The 19,526-nt window shown below is 40.2% G+C and overlaps 1 protein-coding gene across 7 annotated transcripts in view; it reads left to right on the top strand.

Moving 5' to 3' along the window:
• Positions 1 to 19,526, top strand: part of LOC140210664 (uncharacterized) — a 182,710-nt gene that overhangs the window by 114,119 nt on the left and 49,065 nt on the right. For 4 of the 7 annotated variants that reach the window (XM_072279827.1, XM_072279821.1, XM_072279828.1 and 1 more), the window contains exons 18-19: positions 2,809 to 2,902; positions 6,347 to 6,417. In XM_072279827.1, the coding sequence (XP_072135928.1) occupies positions 2,809 to 2,902; positions 6,347 to 6,417 (165 nt within the window). Of the gene's footprint in view, positions 1 to 2,770; positions 2,903 to 6,346; positions 6,418 to 8,905; positions 9,062 to 19,526 lie in introns of those variants that run through there. The other 3 variants (XM_072279823.1, XM_072279826.1, XM_072279829.1) reach the window with 3 other exon arrangements.

Genomic DNA, 19,526 nt, shown 5'->3' with positions numbered 1-19,526 from the left:
CCTGAGATGCCAGGCCATTCCCTCACTGGGTCTCTTCTAAGTTTCCCAACGGGTCTCTCTGCTTAGATACGCGGGGGCTCACTCTCCAAGGGGTTTCCCGTCGTTCACACTCCTGCCTGACGTGTCTCTCTTCACCACTGTTATAACAGAAAATACCGGCCGCTCCCCTTCTTGCTGGACCAATTCACTTGCACCCCTCTTCTTAGTCCGTCCCCTCAGGGTGTCTGACTCCATGTCAGCTTTCTTTTCCTGTCAATAACAACCGGAACATCTCAGTCTGTGCACTGGGCCGTTTACTCGCCAGAGAGGTAAGGGCTGATACCAACTCAGAACTCTCACTCCTCGCTAGGGGACTCATTAGACATTTCAAATCAGACCACACCTTCCCCTCGCTCCGCAGAAATGAGAGCAACCTGTCTTTGAGGTCTCTGCCCCCCCACTACGGAAGAGTTGCTTGTGATTTGGCCCACTCGCCTACACTCCCCTCCTCCCGGAAAGTATGGACAGCCCACAGACCACCCCCCCCCCCTCTCCTGGGGCCACAATAGTACCAGGCAGTTCCACTGCTGTTACGTCAGAGCTAGTCTGAATTAAAACAAAGTGTTTGCCCACCATTTTATCAAACCTCTGCTCAAATTGATTCCGGATGAGCCCCCACAATGAAACACACCTAGTTTCCTTGGTTGCATAAGTCTAGAGAAGACAGCCTGTGGCCCCGCCAAACTCATGAGTTTGAGGCACTTCCGATCCCACCCCAAACCCCAGCTTGTGTGGAGGCTGTTTAACTTGCTACCCTGTTACAAATTAATGCCACAAAATAACAGATATTACACTGCATACGATTAAAGGAATTATATTTATGAATCTTAACTAAAAGGTTAGTAAAGAATACAATAAGAAAGGGGCCATTCTACAACGCTTGTAATTAAACAGTCAAATGTGCACAAGTTGGAGCTCATCTGGAACTTCTCTGTCACTCACACACTAAGCCCTAAGTCAACGTGAAAACACACCCCATCTTCCAAATGTCCCTCGCAATCCATCTCGAATAAACAGATCTCCCACCGGATGGTATGCTATGACCAGTTCTTGCCAGCATCTTCTTTCTCCATCTCCTCTCGAACAGAAGTCCCAAACCCAACCCTAGTGTCCTTCACCAGAGAAATCTCTCTTTAACTTGACCATCCTAATTGGATGGCACACATTTCTCCTCATCTCTTATCTTCAAAAATAACCCAAACAAGCATGAAAACAGAACAGACTGTTCTAACAGAACTGCCGGAATGAAATGCATATAGCAAAACAGTAAAAATATGAACCAGGGCATTATAAACAAATATAAGGTAATTGATAAGCTATGGAATATGTTACCTCATATGAAACATCAAGTGAAGATAGGATGAGGCATTTTCAGTATATTATATTTGCACTAAGACTGTTATGTAATTTATAGTAACAATTATTATACAAGAACGAAAATTAAAGTGAACTTTGAGAGGATTAAAGAATAGTTAGATTTTTCAGGACACACTTAGGTTCTATATTTGGCTACTATTTGATATAAACAAAGTGAATGGCTGACGTGAGATACACAGACCTATGATCAAAAAAGAGCAACTGAAACACTGCAGTCAACAAACTACTGAATAACAGAGGATCTCTTCAAAGTAGTCCTAGGTTAGAAGAATAATCTTATTCAGAAAGAGAATTACTATCCTGGAAGAAGTATAGAAACTCGCCACCAGCCATTTAGTCCGATCTAGTTTGTGAATGTTGTACTACCTTGAATCATTGATGTCATCAACAATTGAATAGATTGGTTCTAAAGCCTTCTTTCACCGATTCGATTGAACAACAAATCATTTTAGAATTTAATACTATTCAATGTCCCTAGTACTTATTCAGATCTTCTTGTTTCACAAATGATGAGAGTTACTACCTGGCACAAATTCCATCAGATACAGCATAAGCAGTTTTAGTTTCCACGATCTACAGAAAAACTAAGTTAATGTAACAAGTGGATGACTATACTTACAAACCTTGTATATCTGAAAGTTGCAATGTGTCAAGCTGGAAGCAGGTTTATTCCTCAAGATTATGCCTCATTGAAACATTGTTCAGCTGTTGGGATTCAATATTGTCAATTTTTCTCTCTCCATGAATGCTACTCTAGTTCATCTGTGAAAAAGATGGCACTGAATGCATCACATCATTTGGATAACTTTTGTGATCTTTCTCGATTTCCTTTGCTTGCAGCACTAGTCCTCTGCTTTCCAGTTCTGAGTTATTGAACTGAAATATCAACCATTGTTACTTGACAGCCTGAATCTTTACATCATATTCAGTTTTTATTATATTTCAAGTATTGCATTTGCACTAATATCTAGAGACTTTATCTTATGGGCAGTAAAAGACGCAGTTCGGATTCAAGATCCATTTTATTCTGACAATGGATGCAAGTCTTTTCTTGATCTCATATGATATGTATTTAACTTGAATAAATGAAAAGTTTGGCGTGCACAGGAATGTAGCATTCATGCTCTGTGGCTTGTAAATTACTTTCATAGTAGCACCATCTATGTGGAAAAATCAATATGTGGACTCTTTAGCTTTTGATTTTCTGACAAGAGCTATAAAAATGTAATAGCATGAATCAGTTTTCTAAAGATCTTGTAGTATATTTTCACCTAATATAATAACCACAAGATGCTTATTTTTGGTCCTTTGCTTTTAGTGTTCATTGTCTTCGTTTTCTTTATCTTTGCTGTAGTAATGACATTTGCTGTTGAAATCTTTATCACAACACAGCCATCTACAGGAAACAAATGAACGACTGCAGCAGGAGAACAAGAAATTGAGAGTTGAAATGAATGAGAAGAGGATAACAAATGAGAGGCTAAAGGTGAGCTTCATAATTCCATAAAGGAACTTCAAGAGGATGGTGATGTAGCAGCAGGTCCATGTGAGTGTCAGCTCAACTCCCAGATGATGTCATTGGAATGCAAGGGTGATACAACATTTATTAATGTTTAATTGTTTCATAAATAAATGTTGGCTGCAACATTTTCACTATTTTTTGACAACTGCACGGGCCAACCATTTCTCTGAGCAGCAAAGTTTTGCACAGCCTGAAAATTATTTGGCACTTTAAATTCTTTTTTTGTCATATCCCTGCTATGAATACTTCGAATGAAAATTGAAAAGTTATATTCTTTTTATTTTATTTATTAATTGAAGGGTATAATGAAATACAGTATAACAAAGAAAACCTTCCACGTTTTGTAAGCTTTTTCTCATCTGTCTTTATCACAAATCCATTGTCTAGAAACACTGTCTAAATTAATTTTGCATCCAGAAAAAAGATACATCTAAATCTTCATTAGATCATCCAAATGTTCCACTTTAGTCTGTATCTGGATTTATATTTGATTGAATTCATAAGACTGAATCCACATTGGCAGGCAGCTCTAGAAGATAGAAATGTTCCAATGATGTCAACAAGAATTGACAGTTTTTCAAATTCTTTGTTTCTAAGCACATGGTTCAACATGTCAGTAAACATCTTAATTCTTTCTTTTCAAATCTTTTTATTGTTATATTATACAGGAAAAATAACATGAGTACATTGAAGTAACAACACTTACAATGTCTCAAAAAAGACATTATCTTAAAGATTGAAAAACAAACGTCTTAATTGAATCAATCTTAACTTTAACAGAAATGACAAATTTGAAATCACATTATCACTGCAATATTTTTGAGGCAACACTCCCATGGAAGTTTGTAATAGTAGCTGAATTTCTTTTTGTCAGTTATACAACATTCTCCTTTCCAAATTCAAAATCGGTTGTATTTTCAATAGCAACAGGGTCAAAAGCTTGCCATTCTCTTAAGTCACCATCAGGATGTCTATTAATCAAATAATTACACACATTAAATGAATCAAATAATAGGCATAGTATTGACGTCAGAACTTTGAGATGCATGCAGATCTTTCATTTTGTCACTCCAACAAATGATATCGCCAAGGTACTGTGACCATAACTTTTTAATTTTCCTTTTGCATACTGCAGTGCTTCAGTTGTATTCAAACAGGTTTTCTGAGGGAATTTGCAAAGAGATGCTAGATCTTCTAAAACATCGTTAAGGACAGTTAATGCTGCTCAATATGGTGACAGGTCAAAACCTTCAGGCAGTAGTTACTGGTTGGATCATTACCTTCATTAACTTGCTTTTTACAATACTGGATCAAAACTTCGCAATTCCTTCAAGTACCTGGGGGTGCACCTGGATGACAGACTTGAGTGGAGCACCAACTCAGAGGCTGTGTACAAGAAGGGCCAGAATCGCCTCTGCTTCCTGAGGAGACTGAGGTCATATAACCATATATCAATTACAGCACGAAAACAGGCCATCTCGGCCCTTCTAGTCCGTGCCGAACTCTTACTCTCACCTAGTCCCACCGACCTGCACTCACTCCATAACCCTCCATTCCTTTCCTGCCCATATAGCTGTCCAGTTTAACTTTAAATGACAACATCGAACCTGCCTCAACCACTTCTGCTGGAAGCTCATTCCACACAGCTACCACTCTCTGAGTAAAGAAGTTCCCCCTCATGTTACCCCTAAACTTTTGCCCTTTAACTCTCAACTCATGTCCTCTTGTTTGAATCTCCCCACTTTCAATGGAAAAAGCCTATCCACGTCAACTCTATCTATCCCTCTCATAATTTGAAATACCTCTATCAAGTCCCCCCTCAACCTTCTACGTTCCAAAGAATAAAGACCCAACTTGTTCAACCTTTCTCTGTAACTTAGGTGATGAAACCCTGGTAATATTCTCGTAAACCTTCTCTGTACTCTCTCTATTTTGTTGACATCTTTCCTATAATTCGGCGACCAAAACTGTACACAATACTCCAAATACTGTACACAGTACTCCTTTGGAGTATGCAGGCCTCTCCTTCACATATTCTACCAGTCTGTTGTCGCCAGTATAATCTTCTATGCAGTAGTGTGCTGGGCCAATGGCATCAATACGGGTGACGCTAACAGGCTCAATAAGTGATTAGAAAGGCTGACTCTGTTATAGGAGTCAAACTGGATGTACTGTAGGCTGTGGTAGAACAAAGGACCCTACAGAAAATCCTACCAATCCTGGACAATGTTACTCACCCTCTGCATGTCACCTTGGCTGAACAGAGGAGCACTTTTAGTAATAGGCTAAGACAACTGTGCTGCTCCAAAGAGCGCTATATGAGGTCATTCTTACCCTCGGCCATTAGGCTCTATAACGAGACAACCTACAGCTGGGAAAGTGATGACCCCGCCTCCTGTTAGACTGTTTGAGGTAACTTATTTTTTATTCTTTCTATACTTCCCTTATAATATTTGTATATCTCTGCACTTGTAATGCTACTATGACACTGTAATTTCCTTTGGGATCAATAAAATATCTATCTATCTATCTATCTAAGCATTAACGTCAAAATGCCATTGACAGCTATCTTACTTCATTTAGTGGTCTAAATGATACAGTTTCACATTCTGTGACATTAGCTAGTTCTTCTAGCTTTCCTTTTTTAACCAATGACCTGCTGAATTTTGTATACACAGTTCATAGCAGTGTTTCTATATACTGCATAATTGACACTTTTTTCAGTGTGTTGTCTAATCCCAGATCTTCTCTGTTCGCAATGTAAAGTTGCTCAGAAAGATGCTTTATTTCTCTTCAAAGAATTGCTGTCACGCCATTATTCTTTTTAAGCATAACATTTGCCCCATCTGACATAAACATCACCACCTTTTGAATATCAGGACGGTTGTTGATATAATTTTTTTATTGCTCCAACAACAGTGGTACTTCTATCATGCTAGTGACTTTCAAAGTACCTATAAACACAGCCTTATAAGAAGTTTCATTTGCCAGTTGAAACTTAAATTAAGGTTGTGGTACATTTACTATTTAAGAAATGTATGGATTATATTGATTAACACAATTAATTACAGGGTATTTCACAATTATATTAACAGATTTTTAAATTATATTAGCGTAATTTCAAAATGATATTAAAATTGTATTTAAAAATTCCAGCTGCGCGGCAACAAAGGCTATGTGTGCAGGGGCATTTCAGTGAGAGTGCAGCCATGTAGCTTAGAAGGAACAGTGGTTGGGTATAAACCTTTACTGCTTACTAAGGTTGCTATATCACAGTAGAGTCAGACAAGGTTTGAACCTGGACTCTCTTCCGTCTCAGTGTAGTAATTCATCTCATAATTCCTGGAAAAATAACTGTCCCATTTGTCCTCAATTATTGAACCTTGCTAATTTATGTCTGTCATACAGGCATTGCACAGTTACTCAACAGAAGACCCCAGGGTCATGCTTCAGCTCCAGAGGCAACTTCAGGATGAAGAGTAAGTACTTTACTCTGAATATTACCATGTTTCATTTTTTTAAAGCTCAGTTACACATTGAACTTGGCTCAATTAACAAGAGCACTGACATTCAACAGCTAATTGAAGTCCGTTCACTGATGTAATTTCTGAATCTTTACATTGATACCTTCCTTATGGCACAGCAAATTCATTTCATAAATAACCCAAGGCTTACAGGCCAAAGAAGCAATCTACTAACGATGAATTAACACAAATAGATTTGGTCTCATAAACACAAGAGATTCTGCAGATGCTGGATATCTAGAGTAACACATACAAAATGCTGGAGGAACTCAGCAGGTCTGGTAGCATCCATGGATTGGATTAAGCAGTTGACGTTTCAGGCTGAGGCCTTTCATCAGGACTGGAAAGGAAGGGGGAAGAAGTCAAAGTAAGAAGGTGAGGGAGGGGGAGGAGTACAAGATGGAATTCTGGGCAGATGTTATCTGATTTAATTGTTCAAAATCCAAACTCTAATCTCCTCAAACATGTTAAAACCATAAGACATAGGAGCAGAATTAGGCCATTTGGTCATCAAGTCTGCTCCACCCTTCCATCATGGCTGATTTATTAACCCTCTCAACCCTATTCTACTGCCTTCTCCCTGTAACCTTTGACACCCTTACTAATCAAGAACTGATCAACCACCATTACAAATATACCCAATGATGAATTCCATACATCTACCACCCTCTGGCTAAAGAAATTCCTCCTCATTTCTGTAGAACAGGCCCTCTATTCTGAGGCTGTGCCCTCTGGTCCTAGGCTCCCCCACATCCTTTTCACATCCACTATATCTAGGCATTTTAATATTAGATAGGTTTCAATGTGATGCCCCCTCATTCTTCTAAACTCCAGCGAGTACATGTCCAGAGCCATCAAATTCCTCTTGATTCCCATAACCACATCCCCATCGTCCTCCTCTCCCTTTCTAGCTATAAAGAATTTTGATTTCCAATGCACAGTGAAAGAAAAGAAAAACTGCAATTTCATAGTGAAATAATTGTAAAAATTATTCAAATCCTTTCAAAGCTACAAATAAAATTATTTTTTATTTAATTACAGTTAAAAATAATATTAGTGCATACATTCGTACTCTATTTTATTGCTCTGTAAGAAGTTGGATGACTTCTCTAAATATGATGTTGGAAAGGCAACAAAGAACACCTTGAAACAACACACATCAAATTTGCTGGTGAATGCAGCAGGTCAGGCAGCATCTCTAGGAAGAGGTACAGTTGACGTTTCGGGCTGAGACCCTTCGTCAGGACTAACTGAAGGAAGAGCTAGTAAGAGATTTAAAAGTGGGAGGGGGAGGGGGAGATCCAAAATGATAGGAGAAGACAGGAGGGGGAGGGATGGAGCAAGGAGCTGGACAGGTGATTGGCAAAGGGGATATGAGAGGATCATGGGACAGGAGGCCCAGGAAGAAGGAAAAGGGGGAGGGGAGGAAAAATCCAGAGGATGGGCAAGGGGTATAGTCAGAGGGACAGAGGGAGAAAAAGGACAGAGAGAGAGAGAGAAAGAATGTGTGTATATAAATAAATAACAGCTGGGGTACGAGGGGGAGGTGGGGCATTAGCGGAAGTTAGAGAAGTCAATGTTCATGCCATCAGGTTGGAGGCTACCCAGACGGAATATAAGGTGTTGTTCCTCTAACCTGAGTGTGGCTTCATCTTTACAGTAGAGGAGGCCGTGGATAGGCATATCAGAATGGGAATAGGATGTGGAATTAAAATGTGTGGCCACTGGGAGATCCTGCTTTCCCTGGCGGACAGAGCGTAGGTGTTCAGCAAAATGATCTCCCAGTCTATGTCAGGTCTCGCCAATATATAGAAGGACACATCTCTCTCTCTCCTTTTTCTCCCTCTGTCCCTCTGACTATACCCCCTGCCCATCCTCTGGGTTCCCCCCCCCCTTCTTTCTCCCTGGGCCTCCTGTCCCATGATCCTCTCATATCCCTTTTGCCAATCAACTGTCCAGCTCTTGGCTCCATCCCTCCCCCTCCTGTCTTCTCCAATCATTTCGGATCTCCCCCTCCCCCTCCAACTTTCAAATCCCTTACTAGCTGTTCCTTCCGTTAGTCCTGACGAAGGGTCTCGGCCTGAAATGTTGACTGTACCTCTTCCTAGAGATGCTGCCTGGCCTGCTGCGTTCACTAGCAAATTTGATGTGTGTTGCTTGAATTTCCAGCATCTGCAGAATTCCTCGTGTTTACGTTAAAGAACATCTTGACTTTTTTCTGCAGTGCAGGATAGCATTCAGAGATTTCTTTCTGCAACCAAAAGTCTTGATATGATTTTTTGAACCGAGGCTTCAGTTCACAGTCATTTTATAGCAAGATTAGTTCTTCCTCTATCCTTCCTGTAAATTCCTCATTACAACAGTTAAGAAATAGATTTATTAGCCAGTCTGGAAATCGGATCAAGAGAAGATCCTGAAATTACTCTGACATGTCTTTATGCAGCTCATCCAAGTGGAAACAGTATACTTGAAGATCATCATCTGATATTTTTTTCTTTCTCTTCCACCTCAGAGAGGCTCGAAAATTGGAAAACGTAACAATGCCCAATGTTGCACTTAAATAGGGTTAATTTGGACAGAAGTATTGAAACAACTGATTTGCCCTTGTTAAGATTCACATTATTTCCTTGCAATTGAAGATTGATTTCATTAAACTTTGTGAATAGGTCTGACAAATAAGCAATGTAATGCCTAATATTCTTGAGTTGATTATTGAATGAAGCATTCGAGTATTCAAAGGATTTTATCACAGTTTCAAAAAGAGCATGAAAGTGACTCAGGCAGTTTCCTTTAGAGAGCCATCTGACTTCTGTGTGCACCAGTAAGTCTTCAAACTGTTCATCATCCTCAATACAAAGATCTGGAAATAGTTGAGAATTGAGAGAATAGGGCTTAATTTTATTTAGGGCTGTGATAACAATATTTAATGATTTATGACAAGGTGTTGTCTGTGAATTACACAGTGAATGGTAAATAGGTGCAGCTTTTTTCAAGAAAGTAATAAGTCTACAGTGGAGTTCTATTATTGATGGTGTCTCTCTGTTGGACAAGGAAGAACGTTGGAGGACAGAATACCTTTCTCTCAGAAACTTGCTCAACAACCCAAAATATTGACTCACCCTTAGTATCTGTTTCTAGTGCCCTTGCAAATAACAATTCTTGAACCACATTTTCCTCATTTATGAAGTGAGTATAACCGAGAAGCAAAGATTTGTTGACTGGCAAAGTTGATTCATCCAACTGCAGAACAATTTCTGTTGTCCTAAGTATGTTGCACAATGTGTCTTCCACATTCTCAGACATTTCATCTATTCGTCTTTGAAAAGAGTTATCACTGAGTGGAATTGTGTTAATTATTTGATCTGATGACATGTAAACCATACTCAGAACCTCCATTACTGCTGGCAGAATCAGTTCTTCTCCATTTGTATGGGGCTTTTCAGATTTAGCAATGAAATGTTGTATGAAGCACACAAACCATCACTGTTTTGTTGTGAAGGGCTGGCAAACTTGTTTTGAAGTATTGACCATTTCTGAAAGTTTCACAAAGTGACTGAAAATAAGCTCTTTTTTTGCTTTATCACTGTGTATTCTCTTCAAATATTCAAGCAGCCTGGACAGGTTCATCACTTTACTTAAAAAAATATATAATTTTTTACACAACAGACACACTGGTTGGTTGCTTGCTGCTGGCACAAATCCATATTTCAGATACTTCAAAACATACTGTCTACACTTCTCTATTATATAATCTGCTTCTGTCATTTTTGTTATGGGTTAATAACCATGGTCAATCACCATTTGTTTAAGTCCAGTCTCAGGTGCTGCAATCAATAAGCAGGAAAGTTATGGCATCATGAAAGCTCAGGCAAAAGTTGACTCTCTGCCTGAAGGTACATAAAGTGGGACAGCGATATCTCAGTGAGCTGTGGGCTAGAGAAATGCACTCAAGACTATTTGAAAGGCTGGATTCTGAACTTTACTCCATTGAATGCCATAACCTAATTCACAGGAATTATGTCATTATGTGATTAGAGTATGAGAATAGTACTAGCTAACACTGTACTACAGTAGTAAACGACAATAATACAAGGGCCGGGCCCAGAATTAACATGATTATTTCAGTACAGATTTCTCATGATATGCCAAATACAGAAGCGTCACATTGCTTTTCAATGACTATAATGTGCTTCGAGCAAAGTCCAAGAGAGCAGTGAGTTAGCAAGAGATGAAGTGATTACGTGATCATTGTAATCAATTATGAGGCACTGAGGATCAAATGCTTATTATAAGTAATTAATTTCTTAAACTAAGCCTTTGATCCCTCACTTGCCCTCCTTGCTAACGGTCCAAGACCAAATGGACAATCAGTGTGATTGCATCTGCTGTAGACCTATTGTGCCAATAGGCAAATTGCAGCAGGTCCAGGTTCTTGCTTAGGCAGGAGTTGATCCTAGCAATGATCAACCTCTCTAAGCACCTCATTCACGGTAGATGTGAGTGCTACTGGGCAATAGTCACTGAGCCACTCTCCCTGCTCTTTTCGGGCACTGATATGATTAAACCAGGTGGGAACTTCTGACGGGACCAGTGAGATACTGAAGATCTCCTTGAACACTCCTACCAGTTGATTGGCACAGGTTTTCAGAGCCCTACCAGGTGCATCATCGAGGCCCGACGCCTTGCAAGGGTTCACCCTCTTGAATGACGTTGGCCTTGGAGACAGAGATCACAGCGGTCACCAGATGCTGTAGGGATTTGCACAGGTGTCATCTCCCTTTCTAAGCATGTGTAAAAGGCATTGAGCTCAGCTCATCTGGGAGTGAAATAGCACAGCCATTCATGGTGTCAGGTTTCACTCTGTAGGAAGTAATGGCCTGCAAACCCTGCCAGAGCTGACGTGCATCCAATTCTGTCTCTTATCTCAATAGAAATTGGTTGTTCGCTCTTAAAATAGGCTTTGGTAGGTTATGCCTGGACTTCTTGTATAGTTCTGGATCAACCGGTTTGAATGCCACATATCTAGCCCTCAGCAGATTATGAATCTCCTCATTCATCCATGGCTTTTGGTTTGGGTTGTCTGGTATTTTCTCAAAAGCACACACTCATCTACACAAGTCTGATGAAATTGGTGACAACTGTGGCGTGTTCATTCACAAGCCATAGTCACCACAATAGTAGTTTGATATTGAAGACATTTTAAACTTATATGAATAGCTATTATTTTTCACCTCCTCTGTATAATACATAAAAGAAATTCAAATCAGTATGATTACAGAAAAAATAAATCAAATATATCAGTAAACATAAAAGGAACGGGTTGAAACCACAGAGATCCATTCATGTTCTTCAAGACTCGCCTTTGCTTTGTTCTAAGTGCTTAGTTCTTGAGTCTGCCCTCAACTGGAGTAAACTTTTTAAGAGCTATATGTCTAACAAAGCCCAGGATGTAATGACAAAAAACTGCTCACATCCTTTGGTAGAATAAATGCTTAACAGCAGTCTGTAACACAGTTTGCTTGTTTTGAACTTTAACTATGGAGACTGCAGATCCTTTAAACTTTGTATATTCCAAGATGTTAACTTCAACTTAAGAGTGTTGCGTAGCTTGGTTACCAAGAATATAATAATAGAAAATTAGCAAAATAAAAATATTACCACACAATATAGTATCCAGGCATATTCTTTGGAGATAACAGAAAAAAGTTTAGGGAATAAAGAGATCAGTTACCTGCTACAGGATATCTCTTAACTCCTCTTATGGACGCAGCGTTAAAGTAGCTGGTCTAGTTAAGTCTTAGGTCAGTGGCAAACCCTTAAATCTTGCAATGTTTGGTGATTGTAACACATCTGAATGGAAAAATAATGTGGTTAGATTTTCTTGTTAGGCACTCGTGGAATTTGTGTTGTATGAGTTTTTTTGCACTTAACAATCCAGACCCAAATGTTCTTCAATCTTGCTGCACTTTGCATGATTACTTCATTAATATACCTTCTCATTTCTGAAAAAATAAGGGGAAGTTCAAAGACAAAACTGCTGAAAATGACTGGACGAGAATGCTTGTTTGTAATAATCTTGCACTGGTATCCTAGGAATGAGATTTGACCTCCAATAACCATAATCACCTTCACTTACCTATTTGTTTTTGGGGTGGGAAATGGGAACAGTGCCTGGCCAAGAGAACCAAGTAAAAAACAATTTGGAGCCTGGAGGAAATTAGAAATGGAGTCATGAAACAAGGTAGTCACAATAACTATTTTCATTCACCCTGCATCCCTATTTTTATTTACTTTACTTGGTCTTGTCTGTGCATATGCCATTCCTTATTCATAAGCCAACTGTTTTCAACTACACACTGTGATCAGCCACCACACTGTTCACCCTCTTTTGTTATTTCTATTTCTGCTGCCTTATTTCTGAAGAATTAGTTGAAGCTGAAGAATCCATGTCAATGACATTTTCATCACAGAAATATTCACTTATGAGTATCAATAGACATTATGGTCAGCCTGGCCCATCTCAACCATGCTGGCCATGTCTCTCCAAACTCCATCCCTTTTGCCCTCCTATCTGAGTACCTTTTAAATGTCCAAACATCCTTTCAAATGTTGCAACAGCGTCTTAACCCTCCAATATCTCTTCTGGCAGCTTATTTCAATTATTCACCACCCTGTCTGTGCGTAAGAACAAAAGTACCCTTCAACTCTCCTTCGAATTTCTTCCCTCTCAGCTGAAACATGTGTGCTCTCATTCTAGACTCCTATCTATAACCCTCAATTTTGTAAACCTCTATAAGATTCCTACATCCCTACCCCACGGCTTCCTACATTACAGTGAGATATAACTCAGCCTATCTAATCTCTCCTCATAACTACATCCCTCCAGGCATCATCTTGTTGAATTTCTTCTGACCTGTCTTTATTTCTACCATGACCTTCCTGTAATGTGGTGACCAGAACAGTTCTGGTCTCTAAATGTGATCAAACCAAAGTTTTATACATGAAGTCCCAACTCTTATACATAGTGCCTTGGTTTCATACCTTTTCACTACCGTCTCCATTCATATCACTACTTTCAGTGAGCTATGGGACCCCAAGCAACACACGCAAAATGCTGGAGGAATTCAGCAGGCCAGGAAGCATCTATGAGAAAAAAAGTAGTCGACATTTTGGGCCGAGACCTTTCAACAGGACTAAAGAAGAAAAGCTGAGTAGATTTAAAAGGTGGAGGAGGGGACGGAGAAATACAAGGTGATAAGTGAAACCGGGAGGGGGAGGGATGAAGTAAAGAGCTGAGAAGTTGATTGGTGAAAGTGATACAGGGCTGGAGGGGGGTAATCCGATAGGAGGGAACAGAGGCCATGGAAGAAAGAAAAGGGGGGAGGAGCACCAGAGGGAGGTGATGGGCAAGCAAGGAGATAAGGTGCGAGAGGGAAAAGGGGATGGGGAATGGTGGGGGGGAGGGGCTATTACCAGAATTTGAGAAATCAATGTTCATGCCTCAGGTTGGAGGCTACCCAGACGGAATATAAGGTGTTGTTCCTCCACCCTGAGAGTGGCCTCATGTTGACAGTAGAGGAGGCCGTGGATAGACATGTCAGAATGGGAATGGGACATGGAATTAAATGGGTGGCCACTGAGAGATCCTGCTTTCTCTGGCAGATGGAGTGTAGGTGCTCGGCGAGACAGTCTCCCAATCTACGTCGGGTCTCTCCGATATACAGGAGGCCACACCGGGAGCACCGGATACAGTAGATGACCCCAACAGACTCACAGGTGAAGTGTCGCCTCACCTGGAAGGACTATTTGGGCCACTGAATGATAGTGAGGGAGGAGGTGTAGGGGCAGGTGTAGCACTTGTTCCACTTGCAAGGATAAATGTCAGGAGGGAGATCAGTGGGGAAAGACAAATGGACGAGGGAGTCACATAGGGAGCAATCCCTGTGAAAAGCAGAAAGTTGGTGGGGCGGGGGAGTAAAAGATGTGCTTGGTGATGGGATCCTGTCAGAGATGGCAGAAGTTCCAGAGAATTATGTCCTGGAAGCGTCCTGCTGAAGGGTCTCTGCCTGAAACGTTGACTGTACTTTTTTCCACTGATGCTGCCTGGCCTGCTAAGTTCCTCTAGCATTTTGTGTGTGTTGCTTGGATTTCCAGCATCTGCAGAATTTCTCTTGTATAGGACCCCAAGGTTTATCTGGACAACAATGCTCCCAAAGTCCCTGCAATTTACTCTGTATATCCTATTAGGATTTAACCTTCTAAATATATTACTTTACATTTGTCTGGCTTATGTTCCATCAGCCATCACTCTACAGGACAGAGGAAATGTCCAGCTCTATCTTTAAACAACAGTCTTCAATATTTTTGTATCATCTGCAAAAATACTAATCATATCCCATATATTCTCATTTAAGTCACATATATATAACAAACAACAAAGCTTCTAGCACTGATCGCTGCAGTACATGATTTATTCTAGATTTTCAGTCAAAAAATTATCATCCATCGGAACCTCTGCACCAGCTTACCTGGCGGAACCTGATCAAAAGCCTTACATCCCTATCTTCATCAACCTTTTTGTCACCTCTTCAAAAAACTTCCTCATATGTGTAAGACATGATCTCCCCTGCACAAAACTCCACTGGCTCCTCCTCATCAGTCCCTGCATTTACAGGTGAACCTTGTCCCGCAGAACCTTCTCCAGAAACTGTCCTAACACTGATGTAAGGCTCATTGGCCTATTCTTTCCAGATTTATTTATACTGTCTTGCTGGAACAAGGGAGCAATATTAGCTGTCCTCCTGTCTCCTGGTGTCACAGACATGGCTGACAAATATGTAAAATATTCTGTCAGAACATTTTGTTCCTTTGCTATTCTTAGCGTCCTGGCTGGCCCTGGGAATTTAACCACCTGAATGTGCTCTATAATTTCTAGCACTTTCTCATTCCTGATGCGGATTTTCACTAAACTGCATTTGGTATAAAGGCACTACTGCTGAGTGACTCACCAAATTATTTCCTCGATAGAGTGTAACTTATCCAAGCTCCCACGTGATAAACAAAACCTCTAGAACAGGGGTTCCCAACTTTGAGTCCAAGGACACCTTGCTTAATGGTGTTGGTCCGTGGCATCAAAAAAGGTCTAGAAGAAGTTGCCAAATGACAGAGGATGTCATGATGAAAGAAATAGGTAGTGAGTGACAGTTCTACTTCTTTTGTAACAGCATGAATATCTTTGTCTTGTAAATATAGGCAATGTTTAGGGCAAATTTTTTAAGATGCAAACTTCGCAAAGTAACTAATGACACTAGATCAGTTAATCTCTTTAAGTTGAAAGGATCAGTGCAGAGTTTCCATTCAATAGTGATCTTTTGCTTGGCTGTCTTTTTCAGAGTCCTGAGAGCTAAAAGTATTTGTGAAAGCATTTACCTGAAATGTAGCTGCTTAATAAAGCAGCAGGATTTGTCATTGACTGGTAATTACACCACAGAAAATCAATTCAACTGCTTCTTACTTAAAGGAAATCTAGAGTTTTCCATTATCCAGCTTAAAGGGAAAAATTTAATGCATGACTGACATCCGAAAGGTCACTCACCCTCCACAATGAAATACTTATCAAAGAAAAAAGCCAATTAACCCTATCTCTACTTGTAGCATACAATTATTTTCCATATACCATTTAAATTATTTAGCTGGTGCACAGCGAGAATGGTGTTTGGCAATTTAATTCCAACGGGAAAGCAAAAACATAATTTAGTCACAAAAGATTATGACTGGGAACAGAGCACAAGAACCTTTTTTCTAATAAAGGTTCAGTTCCATAGAAGGCAACAGCTTAACCTATATTATACATTTCAACATTATTTTTGGAGCATAAAAAATAAGCAACATTTTTCTTAAAACCTGCACATACAGATGAGTACACAGAGCCAAAAATGTCCAAGAGTGGCCATTGATTTGTGTGCCATAGACAGAAAAAATCCTTTGCCTTTAACAGCTTTTCATCTGTTTATATTTGCAAGGCCTGGGAAAACATTCAGTTTTTTGAGAAAGCCTCCATGGAGCAACTCTATTGAGTTGCTTGCATTTTACCTGGTTCATATTTATCTCCATAACAATGAAGCATTGATATCTTTTCCAACGAACTGCACTAATAAACCATGTAGTTAAAAAAAACAGCTCTGACTGATATGAGAAACAGTCTCTGTCATTTTTAGAAGCTCTGCATTATTAGTCCCTCTCAGCCCTGGGATGATATTATATAAAAGCAATAATATTATTGTCAGGCTGTTAATTGTAATGTAACTTGTACACATTTTTAGACATAATTGTGAGTATTTTTTTCCTTTTACTCAATGACACAGTAAGAGGCCAAAGAAGCAATCCCATTGGTCCCTTACTCTCATGTACCCCTGCAGCTTACTTATTGTCTCTCACGCTGGCCCTTCAGCAACCCTTTGATTCTTTGTGCCATTAAGAGAGAAGCTAAAGTAGCCTTTTAATTTATGTGTTTGGGATGTGTGGGGTAACTACATCACCCAGAGGAAATCCACACAGTCAATGAGGAAGCATGCAGACTCCACACAGACAGCGCCTGAGGCCAGGATGAAATCCACGCCTGGAGCAACGAGCAGCAGCACCATTTTGCCACACAGTTAAATTGGATTTGAATATAATTCACTGTTATTCCTGAAAAGATTAAACCAAAGTATCATCCGTGTGAATAAAATCATTTAATTACTGCTTTAGACACATTTCTTAACAATCATTAATACTTTTCTAAATTTAAGACAAAATAATATATATCAGAAGACGTAGTCACATAAGTTGCTGCCTAAGAGTCATCTGGAAAAGAATGGAATTGAATAGCTAATCAGCTTCAAAAATTTGATAGACGTCACATTGCCAAAGATCATCCATCTGAAACTTCTGGTAGATACATTGCCTACGCAAACAAGGACCCTGGTCATTTTTTTGCAACAGATTGCCATGGCCAATTTCCTCAGGTGGACTGTACCCACAACAGAGGCATAGCCAGTAGCCACAACAGAGGATATAATACCTAGTCCATCTATTTTGCTTGCTACCTACCAGAAAAATCACAAAGGCTTTCTGGAGATCTCTTCAATTAAGAAGGATAGGAGACTCATATACTTTGGTTGGTTAGCAGAAAAGCCCTGAGAGACATTCTGACTATTGTCACCAGTCACCAAGATAAGATGTCTTAGATTTACCTTAAGATACAATTTCTGAAATACATCTTATGGAAATATTTGTTTGATGATGAACTTCAATTTTAAAAAATTACAGAAAAAAAGAGATTTACCTTAAGATTTTTTTCAATAGCCCAAGATTAAAATGAGAGGCACAGGGAGAAGGGATGAGCTAAATATCCAGCATTGTACAGACCAATAGCATATTTTCTGTATAAAATACTAAAAACTTCCTCATTTAGGCTTCCTTCAGCCTTGACTCATCATCATGTTACATTGAATGCACCAACAACCAAAAGTGGTGTCACAAAAAAACCTTGCATTCAACATTAGAAAGACCAAATGATTGATCGTGGACTTCAGGAAGGAGGTCAAGGCAACACACACCAGTCCCCATCAAGGGATCAGCGGTGGAAAGGGTGAGCAGTTTCAAGTTCCTGAGTGAAGAAGGTGAATGCAATGTTGGCATTCATTTCTAGAGGAATAGAGTATAGGAGCAGGGATGTGATGTTGAGGCTCTATAAGGTGCTGGTGAGACCTCACTTGGAGTACTGTGGGCAGTTTTGGTCTCCTTATTTAAGAAAGGATGTGCTGACGTTGGAGAGGGTACGGAGAAGATTCACTAGAATGATTCCGGGAATGAGAAGGTTAACATATGAGGAACGTTTGTCCGCTCTTGGACTGTATTCCTTGAAGTTTAGAAGAATGAGGGGAGACCTCATAGAAACATTTTGAATGTTAAAAGGCATGGACAGAGTGGATGTGGCAAAGTTGTTTCCCATGATGGGGGAGTCTAGTATGAGAGGGCATGACTTCAGGATTGAAGGGCGCCCTTTCAGAACAGAAATGCGAAGAAATTTTTTTAGTCAGAGGGTGGTGAATCTATGGAATTTGTTGCCACGGGCAGCAGTGGAGGCCAAGTCATTGGGTGTATTTAAGGCAGAGATTGATAGGTATCTGAGTAGCTAGGGCATCAAAGGTTATGGTGAGAAGGCGGGGCAGTGGGACTAAATAGGATAAAATGGATCCTATTTATGGCGGAGCAGACTCGATGGGCCGAATGGCCTACTTCTGCTCCTTTGTCTTATGGTCTTATGAAAACATCTCTGAGGATTTATACTGGGCTCAACAGATCCATGCAGTTACAAAGAAGGCACAACAGCGGCTATATTGCATTTGGAGCTTGAGAAGATTTGGCAAGTCACCAAAGACGTTCACAAATTTCTGCAGAAATACCGTGGAGACAGACTGTATCACCATCTGGCATGGTGCAACTACTGCACAGGATCAGAAAAAACTGCAAACGCGGGGAAACCTGCAGATGCTGGAATTTCAAGCAACACACATAAAAGTTGCTGGTGAACGTAGCAGGCCAGGCAGCATCTCTAGGAAGAGGTACAGTCGACGTTTCGGGCCGAGACCCTTCGTCAGGACTAACTGAAAGAAGAGCTAGTAAGAGATTTGAAAGTGGGAGGGGGAGGGGGAGATCCAAAATGATAGGAGAAGACAGGAGGGGGAGGGATGGAGCCAAGAGCTGGACAGGTGATTGGCAAAGGGGATATGAGAGGATCATGGGACAGGAGGCCTGGGACAAAGATAAGGGAGGGGGGAGCACAGAGGACAGGCAAGGAGTATAGTGAGAGGGACAGAGGGAGAAAAAGGAGAGAGAAAAAGAATATATATATATATATATATGTATATATAAAATAAATAACAGATGGGGTACGAGGGGGAGGTGGGATCCGACGCAGACTGGGGGACCATTTCACTGAACACTTACGCTCTGTCCACCAGAGAAAGCAGGATCTCCCAGTGGCCACACATTTTAATTCCACGTTCCATTCCCATTCT

This window comes from Mobula birostris, chromosome 15, assembly GCF_030028105.1.
Source record: "Mobula birostris isolate sMobBir1 chromosome 15, sMobBir1.hap1, whole genome shotgun sequence".
Lineage (NCBI taxonomy): Eukaryota > Metazoa > Chordata > Chondrichthyes > Myliobatiformes > Myliobatidae > Mobula > Mobula birostris.
Note: the sequence above shows the minus strand (reverse complement) of the source record. Positions and strands in the feature narration are given on the sequence as shown.